This window comes from Canis aureus, chromosome 11 (assembly GCF_053574225.1).
Source record: "Canis aureus isolate CA01 chromosome 11, VMU_Caureus_v.1.0, whole genome shotgun sequence".
Classification (NCBI taxonomy): domain Eukaryota; kingdom Metazoa; phylum Chordata; class Mammalia; order Carnivora; family Canidae; genus Canis; species Canis aureus.
Window position 1 is genome coordinate 65,054,682 of NC_135621.1, and position 13,566 is coordinate 65,068,247.

General features: G+C 44.2%; 1 protein-coding gene across 8 annotated transcripts in view; it reads left to right on the forward strand.

The window, feature by feature from the left end:
- The window catches only part of B3GNT2 (UDP-GlcNAc:betaGal beta-1,3-N-acetylglucosaminyltransferase 2), a 271,174-nt gene that overhangs the window by 169,729 nt on the left and 87,879 nt on the right, over window positions 1-13,566 (forward strand). For 4 of the 8 annotated variants that reach the window (XM_077915570.1, XM_077915571.1, XM_077915569.1 and 1 more), the window contains one exon: window positions 8,829-11,355. The exons of the other annotated variants lie outside the window; for them this stretch is intronic. In XM_077915570.1, coding sequence (XP_077771696.1) covers window positions 8,838-10,031 — 1,194 coding nt within the window. In that variant the 5' untranslated portion in view covers window positions 8,829-8,837 and the 3' untranslated portion in view covers window positions 10,032-11,355. Of the gene's footprint in view, window positions 1-8,828; window positions 11,356-13,566 lie in introns of those variants that run through there. 8 annotated transcript variants of the gene reach the window in all.

A 13,566-nucleotide genomic window follows, 5' to 3' on the forward strand; every position in this document is an offset into this window, starting at 1 on the left:
TGCAGGAAATGAGGGTCTGGGCCATAGTCCACCCCATTTACCTCTTCAGATCTTGTCCCCGAACTCCCAGATTTAATACAAGCTCACTACTGAAATTCGTCTCTCTCTTAACTCTAGAAAAAATCCTTTAAATTTTTGTTTTTATTGTACTTTATTACTTTGATAAGAGAGATTTATAAAATACGTGTGAGTCATTTACCAGTACATAAAGTGATTTTCCAGTGTCCTCTCTTTGGAGAAAAGATGTATATGTTTAATCCAGTTTCTACCGAGCATCTCATGGTATTTAAGAACTTGACCAGATGACCACAGTATCGGCTCATTTAGCAAATGCGGAATGATTCCCAGGTGCCAGGTGCTGGGATATGATGTGAAGAGCTTGGTTATGGGATATGCCCAGGCGTTGGCCAGCATGATCTGGAGACGATGCCCCAGCTCCTGGGAGGCGGGTGTACTCCAGCCAGGAGGTGACACTTGAACTAATTTATTTGGAAGGAGTAGGAGCTGTCCAGGAAGGCATGTGGCAAAAGGCAGGCACTCTGCAGATGGCAGAGCGAAGCTGAGATTTTCTGGAAGAGAAATGTGTTTGCTGTGGTTGAATGTTAAGGCGTGGATGGCGTGGAGACGGGGGATGTTGGCTGGACGGTGTGAAGGGAAGCACGGATCCCTACGGAGTGCCGCTGGGCCCGAGGGCGTGTGGGTGAGCGGGCCCAGGTCTCCCAGGTCTCTCTTCTTGGAGAAGCCCAGAGGCCACGGAGCCCTGAGCTCTAGCCCTGGGAGTGGGGAAGAGAGGGGTGTCAGAGGACACGGCGGGTAGTTCTGCTTTGAGGGAGCAGCACGAGCAGGGACAGTGTATGTGCGGGGACTAAAGCCTGAGCAGGAGGGGAGGAGGGAGCAAGGCGGGGAGGAAGGCGGCAGGCTGGCCCGGTAGCTGGGGCCGAGCCTGAAGACGGAGAGGAGGCGAGGAGGTGACCCGGAGGTGCAGGTCACATTGTGGGCACAGGAGACTCGGCTCCTGGTTGGACGGGGAGAGCATGAAGAAGCAGCAATCCAAGTATTTCTGGGGTGTACGTCCGGGGTCGGCGGAACCCATCCGTTACAAATAGGGGACCTGGGGAGAGGGGCCCTGCGAAGCACTTAGAAGCTAACAGCTGCAGTTAACTGGGTCAAGCTGTGGTCTTCCTTTTGGAGGTGGTGTTTGGGGTAGGGGACAGACGGATTTCTAGCGAGGGAGAATTTATAAAAGGGACAACGAATGACAAAACTTGAGAAACGTGCTTAGTGTTGGAGGAATCCGGACCCTCGGAGGAAAACTTGAATGCCCGTTGAGTGGTGGGCGACAGACTGGAATGGTGGGTTTGACCTTCACCATTTTACAGATGAGGAAACAGACTCAGAGAGGTTGAGCAGCTTGCCCAGGGTCACACAGCTAGCAGGGAGCGGAACCAGATTTTAATTCTGGGCTGACTCCAGATGCCAGGCTGACCTTCCAAGTGAAAATGGATCTGGAACATTTTCCTCCCTCAAACAGCTACCAGCCTCGTTTTAGAGCTCCATGGACTTTCACACCGCCCGTCTAAAAGTGTTGTCACTTTTACTAAAGGCAGGGTCAAGATAGCCTCCGGGAGGATTCATTCCCTGTCATCATTTCCTAAGTTTTCTTCTTCTCCCTTTTCTGAAAGTTCTGTACATGTTTATTTGAAGAATGGACTTAGTGATAATTTTATCTGAATGATAAATACCACTTGAGAACATCAGCCTACTGGGCTTTGGGGAGCTGTGATCAGATGGGGACGAGAACATGTCCCGCCAGACACTTTCCCATGTATGATGTTGCCTGTGGGGATGTGTGGGTGAGTAGATTCATTATATGTTCTTTTCCCTTTGAATTTTGAACGTGAAGTACTAATACTCATACTAGTGACTAGGAACCAGATTCCCGGGGTTTAGCTGGTGGTCCGTTGTTCCACGACTTAGAGATTAAAAAGCAAAGTCCGAGACACGCACGATCTCTCCGTGCCAGCCGCTAGGTGAGGTTGTGAGCGAAGTCCCGGGCTGCCCTCCCCAGCCCTGCAAGAACCCAGGCCCGGCTCCTTTTTCCCATCAAGGAACAGGGTCTCGGAATGGCCTAGCCCTTCTGGTCCCACTGAGCTGCTTTGCTCACACCCTTGTCACCCCATGTCTGCACGGGTGCTCGGAGCTGTTATCTCCCCCAGAACCACTTAGCTGCAAACTGTCCCTGTTTATCGGAGCAGAGTCTGGAAAGGGCTGGCAAGGACCAGGCAGCAGATGGGAGCAGCCTGCGAGATAAGGATTTAGGAAAGCCACTCTGGCCAGGCCCCTGGAGGGTGGGGGGCCCGGCGGGCCTGCAGGGTGCTGCGCAACTTCTCCCAGGCATGCGGGCGCCCCCGGCCTGGTGATACGGCAGGGGCTCGGGCTCCCTCCCCTTGGGGCCGTGGGTGTGTGCTGTGTGCTGGAGGGTGAGCAGGAGCAGGGCCTCCCGGGCGCCAAGGCTGCCTGCCCGGGCCGGGGTTGAGTCAGAGCTCGGATTTCCAGCCTCCCTGCCTCACTCGGCCCGACTGGATGGACCGGTGGCTGCTCATTTTATTTAATGGTAACAGGAAGATCCTGCCTTTCTTTTATGCTTAACCTTGGAAATACTCGGGGGAGAGGTGTAGGGCAGCCGCAAGGAGTTGGGTGGGGCCTGAGTGTGCGGACTAGTGCTGGTGGCCCCCTCCCTAACCTGCCGAGCTCCTTCGCTGTGTGTGTGTGTGTGTGTGAGAGAGAGAGACAGAGACAGAGACAGAGACAGAGAGAGAGATAGTATCCCTGAGTCGGAGTTGATGAGGAGTCCTCCTGGCTGTCGATGGCCACATTAAAATGTTTTCTGGCCGGCAGGTTGTTCCAGTGTTTCCAGGGCTTTCAGAACTGGAGGAAACCTTTGAGGATCATCCGCTTCAGTGGTTCCCACGCTAGTGTCCGTGAGTGAGACACTGGGATTGCGTGGACCGCACACTGGGAAGCAGAATGCGGTGTGTGAGGTGTTTTGCTCAGAATTTGGCTCATGCAGTAATCATGAATCAAGTTTCCTCTTTTACACCCCGCCCCACACACCCCATATCTGACTTTGACTCCTGGTAGTTTTGTAGGTTAAAATGTATAAATATAAGGCTGTGAATATTTAATAATTTTTTTTTAATAATTTTTAAGGAGATTGACCTTGGAAAATAAGAGTAGCGTCCCGTCAGTCGTGACCCTGTGCGGCGGCATCCGCTTGCATCATGGCTTAAAACTCCGACTCTGGGGCCCAGCTGCTTGGGTTTGACTGCTGCCTCGGCCGTTTACCAGCTGTGTGACCTCGGGCCAGTGAAGTCACCTCTCTGAGAGCATCCGCCCCATGGGATGGCTGGCGCCCGGCAGTATTTATTAGATAAAGCATATGGGTTCATAGTCCTTTCTCACGGCTGGCTCCGGACACCTGGCACGGGCCCGAGGCGAGCCCGGGGGGTTGTCCCAGAGCCCTGCTGAAGCCTGCGGGGCCCCGAGCAGTGAGGCCGTGACTGTGGAGCCGAGGCCAGGACACAGGCTGGCGCCGCGGGCTTCAGGTAGTCGGGAGCCCCGCACCAGGGATTGGGTGTGATGTGCTCCGCACCCCGTGCCGCGGTGGACGCCGTCCGGGGATGGGCATCACGTGGCAGCCTTAAAGAATGTTCAGATAACCCGCAACCCTACAACCCCGATTAAACCAGTTTTGGTTTTGTGTGGTTGTTTGATCTGGACTTTCACATATTTAAGCATAGCGTCTGTGCTATTTTGTAATCCATTTTCGGCTAACAAGTATATTTTTCCTGTTCCTACCTTGCTTTTCTAAATATTTTAATTATAAAATAAAGAAGGAAGTTATTTTCCATTAAACAGAACCAACTGAAGTGTTTCAGAAATTTCAAAAACGGTTCAGTCCTTACTGGGGGAGCCTTTACTCTCCCAAGCACAAGGTGAAACGCTAAGGTTATTCTTTGTTTGCATATGGGATTATCTCCTTTTTCTGTTATGATAAAAATTCTGTGTTTCACAGTGAGGGTTGTATAACATCTTCCCCAGCTTTGGGGTAAGTTTTCTTACTCAAATTCTTTTTAAGCAATGTAACTTCCTGCTCAGAAAAGGACACGTATTGGTTTTATGTCTGCAATGGGAATATTTAGTCAGATAATTCAGAGAGCTTTTTCCCACAGATATTTTTATGGGGGTCACTGTTTTATCCTCCTTTCCATGAACTTTGGTTTGTTGTAGGAGTCTGCCAAAAGCCGAGTTCTCATGCGAGGGACTGTACCCAGGTCACAAATAAAAGATGACATTTAAACTCGATGGAAATGTATAATCGAGAATCTTGGTTTCCCCATCCTTCCTTCTCAGGTTGGAAGAAATGCCCTTTAGCAAGTAGTGGTTAAGTTAGCCTGACCTGCATGTTTGGGAATTTGGACAGGGAAGGCTGGCCCCTTCTCAGAAGGGGGGCTGGGAGCTTCTAGGCACTCCCATATCCCGCTCTTTGGAGAGTCTTGGTAATGATCAAATGTACCTTGTGTACATTTGAGCTGACAAATAGAGTTTCTCTGTGCTTTGGGTTTTTCTAGTCTTGCCTTTGAGACTTTGCTGTTGACCTACCTGGGTCAGGTTACAAGAATGTGGCTGTGCCTTGTAGAAAAAGGAGATCCAAAGAGCCCTGGATTACAAACCAGAAAACTGCATCATGTCACCCTTGTCGTGTAACTCTTATGTAATTTGTAGGCAGCTCAGTTAACCGTCTCTGAGCCTCCATTTTTCTCACTATGAAGGGGTTATCCTTTCGGCTTCCCTTCGGGGGTGCAAATGAGAAATGTGCAAGAAAATGCTCCTCAGACTGGAATCCTTGAGCACATATAAAGTGGGGATGATGTCCCTTTGAGGGCCAAAAAACCCTGTCTTGGCCGAGGTGATAGGAAGTCCTGGCTGGGTCTCGATCATGGAAATAAAGGCCTGAATTGCAGTGGATGAAGTTGGAAGTCGGGGCCAGGGTTGGCAAGCCTAATGTTTTCCTCACAGTATTCCCAAGAGAAGGAGCAATGCTTTCTGTGACAGAAACTTCAGACCATCACTTCAGACAGTTATGGCTGGATTCCAAGTCGCCATAGCCCTGCCCCATAACCTGGATGTATAACCAGCTCATTTATCTGGAATCATCTCACATATTATTCACCCCGAATCTTTCCCTGGGAAAATTAACTTAGAGGTTCACAACCTGCTACGTAGAGTTCTGTGCTTCCCTTTTTTCTTTCTTGAGCTGACCTCTTGCACTCTAGAAATTTCAGAAATAGTCTACTGATACCCATATTCCTTTCCTGAGTTGAAAACTTCAGGTGTTAGCTGTTTATAGCATGTGCTGTTTTTTTCCTGAGTAGCTTTCAGATCTTCTTCCTCATTGTAGTCTTTCTCGTTGTAGTCTTTCTCGTTCACCCTCATGCTTTTCCTTATTGCCCTTCCTTCAAGCTGTTCAAATGAACTGCCCAAGATGTAGAGATCAGAGATCCTGGTTCAAGTGCTACTGTAGCTTTAGGAATGTTATTCCAATTTAGAGACAATCGGTTGTTTTTGCAAACCATCTTGTCTCATCTGGAAGCTAAAACAAAACAAAACAAAACCCCAAAGCCTTAAAATTAGGATTTATTTTATAAAAATATGGCTTTTTCTTTACCTGTATGAAGTGCCCATGCAAGTACGTTCTGAGTGTCCCATTTGAGTTCTCTTCTCCTTTGCGAGTAAGGCCCAGAGCAAAGAGGTTTAAGTTTAAGTTGCCAAAGGTGTATTGGACTGAGACTTTCAGTTTGCTCCTTAGGTTTGCCCAAAAGCTCATTCGAAAGGAACTGACCTAAAATGGTGTGACCCCTAGACTTGGGTATGGGTGTTTGAGTTATTCAGGTTGTGTGTGCCTTGGGGCCCTTTCAAATTGGAATTAAGGAGTAAGAAATGTCTTGTTCATGGTTTTTAAACTGCCTTCTCTGGAGGCCCTTTCTTGGAGTGCCTGGGTGGCTCAGTTGGTTAAGCACCCATCTCTTGATTTCACTCCCATCATGGTCTCAGAGTTGAGAGATTGAGCCCTGCATGCAGTGGGAGTCTTCTTGGGATTCTCTGTCTCTCCCTCCCCCCTCAACCCCATTCCCTTGTTCACCCACCCTCTCAATCAATCAATCAATCAATCAATCAAAAAAAATTTAAAGACCCTTTCTTGGTGGCCCAATGGTGGGACTCTTGAGGGGTGGAGGTAGGTAGTGGTTGAGAAGTGAGGGGAGAAATGGGGTGGTGATGGGGGGGCGCTGGTTATTGGGTGAACTGAGGGCACCCACATAACTTCGTTATTTTCCGTGTTTTCTGATACGCAGAAGCTTTTGGGGTGTGGGGGTATGGGATAGGGGCTCGTGTTGTTGTTTTTAACCTTTTACTGCTGTGTCTATAACCAAAGCTATTTAGCAGTGGTAAACGCAAGCAACTAGATGAGGATCTACTAGACAGATTTTTAGAGATGCTAAAGAATTTGTGAATTCCCATCCATCTAATCTGGGCTGTCCAGCATGTGTTAACTTCACAGCATTCTCATCATGACAAATAATTGTACTTTGGGACTGTTCGTTAGAACCCAGTAAGCTGGGGCACCTGGGTGGCTCAATTGGCTAAACTTCTGCTTAGGCTCAGGTCATGATCCCAAGGTCCTGGGATTGAGCCCCACATTGGGCTCCTTGCCCAGCAGGGAGTCTGCTTCTCCATCTCCTGCTGCAGCTCCTCCTGCTTGTGCTTTCTCATGCTCTCTCCCTCTCTCTCTCTCAAAAAAAAAAAAAAAAGAAAAGAAAAGAAAGAAAAAAAAGAGGGGAGGGGAACCCAGTAAACTTAAAACTCCTCTTATATTAAGAAAATAATAAACACTACCCTTGATTAAAGCAGGCACCTAGCCTTGTTTCTAGAGGTTCTAGGAGTGTGGCTACCACTTGGCTTGGTGGCCTGGGAACCTCATTGCCTTGGCAGGGATTCCAGCTCTGCCCTTAACGATGACTTCTTTAAATCTGTTTCCTCAGGTACAAAATGGGAATAAAAGTAACAACACCTACTTCATAGATTCACTGAATCCTCCTGACACTACACCATGCCTGGGATGCAATAGTTCTTAGGAATTCTAAGTGTAGAGTCTCTGTTGTAGAATTAACCTGATAAGAAAATTCCTTAGAGTATGTATTGCCATTCCATTTTTGTGTGTTGTCTTTTATTTTTATTTTATTTTATTTTTAAAAGATTTTATTTATTCATGAGAGACACCGAGAGAGAGGCAGAGACACAGGCAGAGGAAGAAGCAGGCTCCATGCAGGGAGCCTTATGTGGGACTTGATCTCAGTCAGGACTCCAGGATCATGCCCTGGGTCGAAGGCTGGCGCTAAACCGCGGAGCCATCCAGGGATCCCCAGTGTGGGTTGTCTTTTAATATCAAACTTATCTAAATGGTTGTTCTTCTTCGGTCATGTCTCCTCAGTAGTGCTAGAACTTGGGAATTATATCTCCAGCAAGCTATTTTATTGCTTTTTCTTTTCTTCTTTTGCCCACAGCCTGAAGTCTATTCTTGGCCTTTGATATTTCACGAAAATGTCATTTTCGTTTCCCTCTTTCATTTTGCTATAAACAGCTGAGATCTTAAGTATGCAGTTTGAGTTTTGATAAATGTATACAGCCATGAGACCTTCATTCAGGCCAAGAAACATACAGTACATTTCTATGCCCTAAAAGTTCTTTCCTGCCCCTTTCCAATCAAAATGTCGATCCCTATGATTTTTAGATTTCTAGGTCCTAGATTAATCTTGCCTTCTTGAACCTAACATAAATGGAATTTGAGGTCTTCTTTATTCTTTAAGCACTTTGTTTGTTTGAAGCAATCCCTACACCCAACATGGGGCTTAAAACTCAGGACCCCAAGACCAAGAGTCACGCATGCTCTTCTGACTGACCCAGCCAGGTGCCCCTGAGGTCTGTCTTTCACGCACAATGTAAATTTCCATTTATGAATGTACCACAGTTTGATAATCCATTCTTCTGTTGATGGTTTTCAGGTCATTCTTAGTTTGGGGCCCGTAGGATAAAGCTGGTATGAGTCTTCATTTTCTTTCTCTGAATACTCAGGGTGGCTCGTGTCTCCTCCACCTCCCTTCGTTTCTTCTGTAAAATGGTAGATTGAGAAGCAATTTGGGGTTGGGACCACCATTTTCTAAAAAATGAAACAGACAAAATAGAAAATTTTGCGAATTACATGGCGACTCACACATTGTAACATGTACAAGTACAGCTAATGTATGTCCTGGGTCACAATATAAAATGTACTTGTTATGGATTGTGAGCAGATCAGTTTGCAACACACTGATTTGTGTGTCTTTATGAGCAAGGAAGTTGAGCACCTACCTGTGAGGTTATTTATTAGTAAATGCAGGTCTTTGCCCTCAGGTGTCTGAAGCAGCCACACTATTAACAGTCACGAACTGCTTGTTATGGACCAGCCACTGTTTCAAAAGCTTGCAGTCATCCTGTGAAGCAGGTTATTGTCCCCATTCTGTAGAAGGAGAAACTGAGACATCAGTTATACAACTTGTCCACAGTCACAGAGCGGGAATGGTAGGGCCACGGTTTGAACCTAGGCGGTCCAAGTCCAGAGTCTGTTCCAAACCACTATCCCAGAGATGATAGAGAGGCAAGTGACCTATGTCAGCAAATGCAAATTAGTAAATATCTAATTAATACAATGCTTCTCCTCCTTTTTATTCCAGATATGAGAAATGAGTGTTGGACGTCGAAGAATAAAATTGTTGGGTATCCTGATGATGGTTAATGTCTTCATTTATTTGATTGTGGAAGTCTCCAAAAGTAGCAGCCAAGAAAAAAATGGAAAGGGGGAAGTAATAATACCCAAAGAAAAGTTCTGGAAGATATCTGCCCCCCCTGTGGCCTATTGGAACAGAGAGCAAGAAAAGCTGAACAGGCGGTACAATCCCATTTTGAACATGTTGGCCAACCAGACGGGAGAAGTATACGGGTTTTCCAACATAAGCCATCTAAATTTTTGTGAACCTGACCTGAGGGTCATGTCCGTAGTTTCAGATTTCAGCAATTTGCCAGACAGATTTAAAGACTTTCTGCTGTATTTGAGATGTCGAAATTATTCGCTGCTTATAGATCAACCAGATAAATGTGCGAAGAAACCCTTCCTATTACTGGCGATCAAGTCCCTCATTCCACACTTTGCCAGAAGGCAAGCAATTCGGGAGTCTTGGGGCAGAGAAACCAACGTGGGGAACCAAACGGTAGTGAGAGTCTTCCTACTGGGTCAGACCCCGCCAGAGGACAACCACCCGGACCTGTCAGATATGCTGAAATTTGAGAGCGAGAAGCACCAAGACATTCTCATGTGGAACTACAGAGACACTTTCTTCAACTTGTCCCTGAAAGAAGTACTCTTTCTCAGGTGGGTGAGCGCTTCTTGCCCAAATGCCGAGTTCGTTTTTAAGGGCGATGACGATGTTTTTGTGAACACTCATCACATCCTGAATTACTTGAATAGCTTATCCAAGAACAAAGCCAAAGATCTGTTTATAGGTGATGTGATCCACAATGCTGGACCTCATCGGGATAAGAAACTGAAGTACTACATCCCAGAAGTTGTTTACACTGGTGTCTATCCGCCTTATGCAGGGGGAGGTGGGTTCCTCTACTCTGGCCACCTGGCCCTGAGGCTGTACAATATAACTGACCAGGTCCTTCTCTACCCCATCGATGACGTTTATACTGGAATGTGCCTTCAGAAGCTCGGCCTCGTTCCAGAGAAGCATAAAGGCTTCAAGACGTTTGATATAGAAGAGAAAAACAAGAATAACATTTGTTCCTATGTAGATTTGATGTTAGTACATAGTAGAAAACCTCAAGAGATGATTGATATTTGGTCTCGGTTGCAAAGTGCTCATTTAAATTGCTGAAATATATACAAACTAAGTTTTGCATAGAAAGACCTATCTTGAATAGTTCCCATGTTGTGTTCTTTCACATTAGGGGTAACTTCTATGTTAAACCATCAAAATTGCCTTTATTAGTAGTATCCATTCGAGGGCCGCTAAGCCCTCCTATGTGGTACTTTCTGAAGAGGGAAAGCAGAAGATTGTAATTTTTTTATGGAGGATATGGCGGGACAATTGGTTCTGATCCTCCCTGTGGCTGATGGTCATTATGTTTTAATTTGCCTTCCTTCTCATCTGAAATCATACATTTCTAGAATTTGACCGTTTTTGGTTATTTATGTTTTGCCCTCATATGATATTTCTACTTTCCATTATAATGAGTGAATTATCTGCAATTTAGGTGTTCATAAATGTATTGGCTACAAAGACTTTGTAATCTGTGATTCAGTGGTTTTTGTTAAATGGAATTCCATTTATTTTCATGAAATTTGGATGAATTTTTAAAATCGTCTAGAAAAATTCTGTCAAAATTTCCTGCCACCCCAACAGTATTTTCTTGTGTTAATCAGGTTAATTTTGCAAAATGAGAATCACTGTGTGGCATCTATCTGGTTTGCCTTGTTTGGTCTTATGGCCATAATGAGGAGAAAATTGAACTGTTCTTGTGTTTGGTTTGGTAGGCGGTATCATGATAATTTTCAATTTTTAGTGATTGAGGATACTGAGTGTGATTCCATAACGGTCAACTGAAGATTGAATTGACCCTGGCAGCCATATTGTGCTTATGATTTTTCAATGTGGACCAGGAAAGCATATGTCATTTCTGAACTTTAAGTGAAAAAATTGAAATTGCAGACCTTCTCATGAGTGGATTGTCAGTTTAAAACTCCAGGATTCTGTTCTTGCCATATTTCCTCATGTCGCTTATACAAAATTATTCTGAGTAGACTGCTTCCCTGTCTCAGTGTAGGAAGTGCCTGTGTTTTTATTTATTGTTCAGATCAAAGACCAAAACATTTTCTTAAATATATTTTGTGTAATATTTTATTTGTATACAGTGTTGTTGATGAAATATTTAACTAGAGCATGGTATTTTAAGTGTTAAGGTGTAACATATGTTAAATAAAGCTAACTGTTATTTTTGAATTTTAAAACTTGGCTTTTTTGTGGGGGAGGGGGACTCTGAACTACTAGAGTTGATAAAATTCTGCCAAACTGTTACTTACATATACTATCTTGTAACATGCTTTCTTGAAATATTTTTGTGTTTATAGAGATGATGCTTCTTACCACATGTGATACTGGGGACTGTGAGAAGATGGAAATAAAGTCACTGTATTTTTAATTGTCATGTGTAATGTGTAATGAATGGTCTATGATCCCTTTTTGTTTCCTGTATTTGATTACATTTTCCCAAAAGAGACTATTTCCCCCCCACACAAACTATTATAGTAATATCGACCTTTAACTTTTGCTGTCTCAGTGGGTTCTCTGTCTTTGCATTTAAAGTTCTTAAAAGTGCTTTCCCATTAGAGTCCTGAAAGAGGAATATAAATATATATTTATGCTTCCATATGTGGCGAGTAGAAAATTTAATTAGGAAATAAAGCAGCACCTTTTTAATTTCTTTATGTATAGTTGATACACAATGTTACATAAGTTTCAGTTACACAACGTAGTGATTAGACTTCTCCGTACATTAGGCGGTGCTCAGGTGCTCACCAAAGTGCAGCTTCCATCTATCAACCGTACAACACTGTTGTAATATCGTTGACTATATTCCCTGTGCTGTACATTTTCTGTGAATTTTATTCATTCCATAATTGGAAACCTGTATCTCCCACTCCCCTTCCCCATCCTGCTCATCCTCCCACCTTCTTCCCTCTGGCAACCATCAATTTGTTCTCTGTGTTTATGGGTTTTGTTTATTCACTCATTTTTTAGATTCTACATGTAAGTGAAATCGTATGGTATTTGTCTTTGTCTGACTTATTTCACTTACCATAATACTCTCTAGGTCCATCCATATTGTCACAAATGGCAAGATCACATTCTGTCCTATGGTTGGGTTAATATTCCATTGAGTGTGTATATACCCACGGCTCCTTTATCCATTCATCTATGCACTGACACTTGAGTTACTTCCATATTTTGACTGTTTCTAATAATAACGCAGTAAACATAGAGGTACATAGATGTTTTGAATTAGTGTTTTTGTTTTCTGTGGGTAAATATCAGTAGTGGAATTACTGGATCGTACGGTTCTGTATTTGTAATTTTTGAGGAAACTCCATACTGTTTTCCACAGTGGCTGTACCAGTTTGCGTTCCCATCGGCGCAAGAAGATTCCTTTTGCTCTACGTCATCACCAACACTTGTTATTTCTTGTCATTTTGATTCTAGCCACTCTGGTAGGTGTGAGGTGATCTCTTATTGTAGTTTTGATTTGCATTTCCCTGATGATTCGTTAATGTTGACCATCTTTTCATATGTCTGTTGGCCATCTGTAGGTCTTTGGAAAAAGGTCTATTCGTGTCCTCTGCCCATTTTTTAATTGGGCTGTCTTTGTGTGTGTGTTGTAGAAGTTCTTTATATATTTTGGATACTAACCCCTTAATGGATATATCGAGTGCAAATATTTTCTTCTATTCAATAAGTTGCCTTTTTTGTTTTGTTGATGGTTTCCTTTGCTGTACAGAGCTTCTTATTTTGGTGTCGCCCTTATAATTTGTTTTTGCTTTTCTTTCCCTTGCCTCAGGAAATCTATTAGAAAAATGCTGCTACGGCAGATGTCAGAGAACTTACTGCGGATGTTTTCTTGCAGGTTTTTTATGGTTTCAGGTCTTTAACCCATTTTGAGTTTATTTTTGTGTATGGTGTAAGAATGTGGTCGGGTTTCATTCTGTTGCATGTAGCTATCTAGTTTTTCCAGCACCATTTGTTGAAGAGACTGTCTTTTTCCCATTGTATGTTCCTGCCTTAAAGGAGCATCTTAAAGACTGTATTATGCTAATCCATGTCCATTTTGGGGTTTGTGTCCTCTTTAGCAACGGGATATACTGGGTTTTAGAGCTTCACATGTGCATTGGGCTCCATTATGTTTACCGATTGATCTCTTAAGTCCATGAAGCCCTCTCTGGGTGCCTTTGAGATGGATTGTCCCCTCAGCCTCCACCTGATGGATGTAAGCATCACCATCTAATTCATTCTTTGAGACCTGCTCAATTGATGCCTCAGCAGAAACATGTTTGAGTCTTTTCTTGACTATTCCAAGTCATGTTGATTTTAAGTATGAAGATCAGGGCTGAATAAGCATTGCCTGGGTTTATGAAGGTGTAAACCCAGGCAGTTGTTAAGAGGAAATGGATGAAGAAGACAGCCTTGACCCTGGTTTCCTTTCTTGATTTGTTCAAGGGAGAATGGAAAAGGAGGTCAAGAGTTTGAGGGAATGAATACTTTGTATCCCTTGGAATTTGAATCCAGAGTTAAAGGCCTCCCCAAGTGTGACCATCTCCTACTTACCCCTGATTTGACAATGGTCTAGAATGTCTGGTGT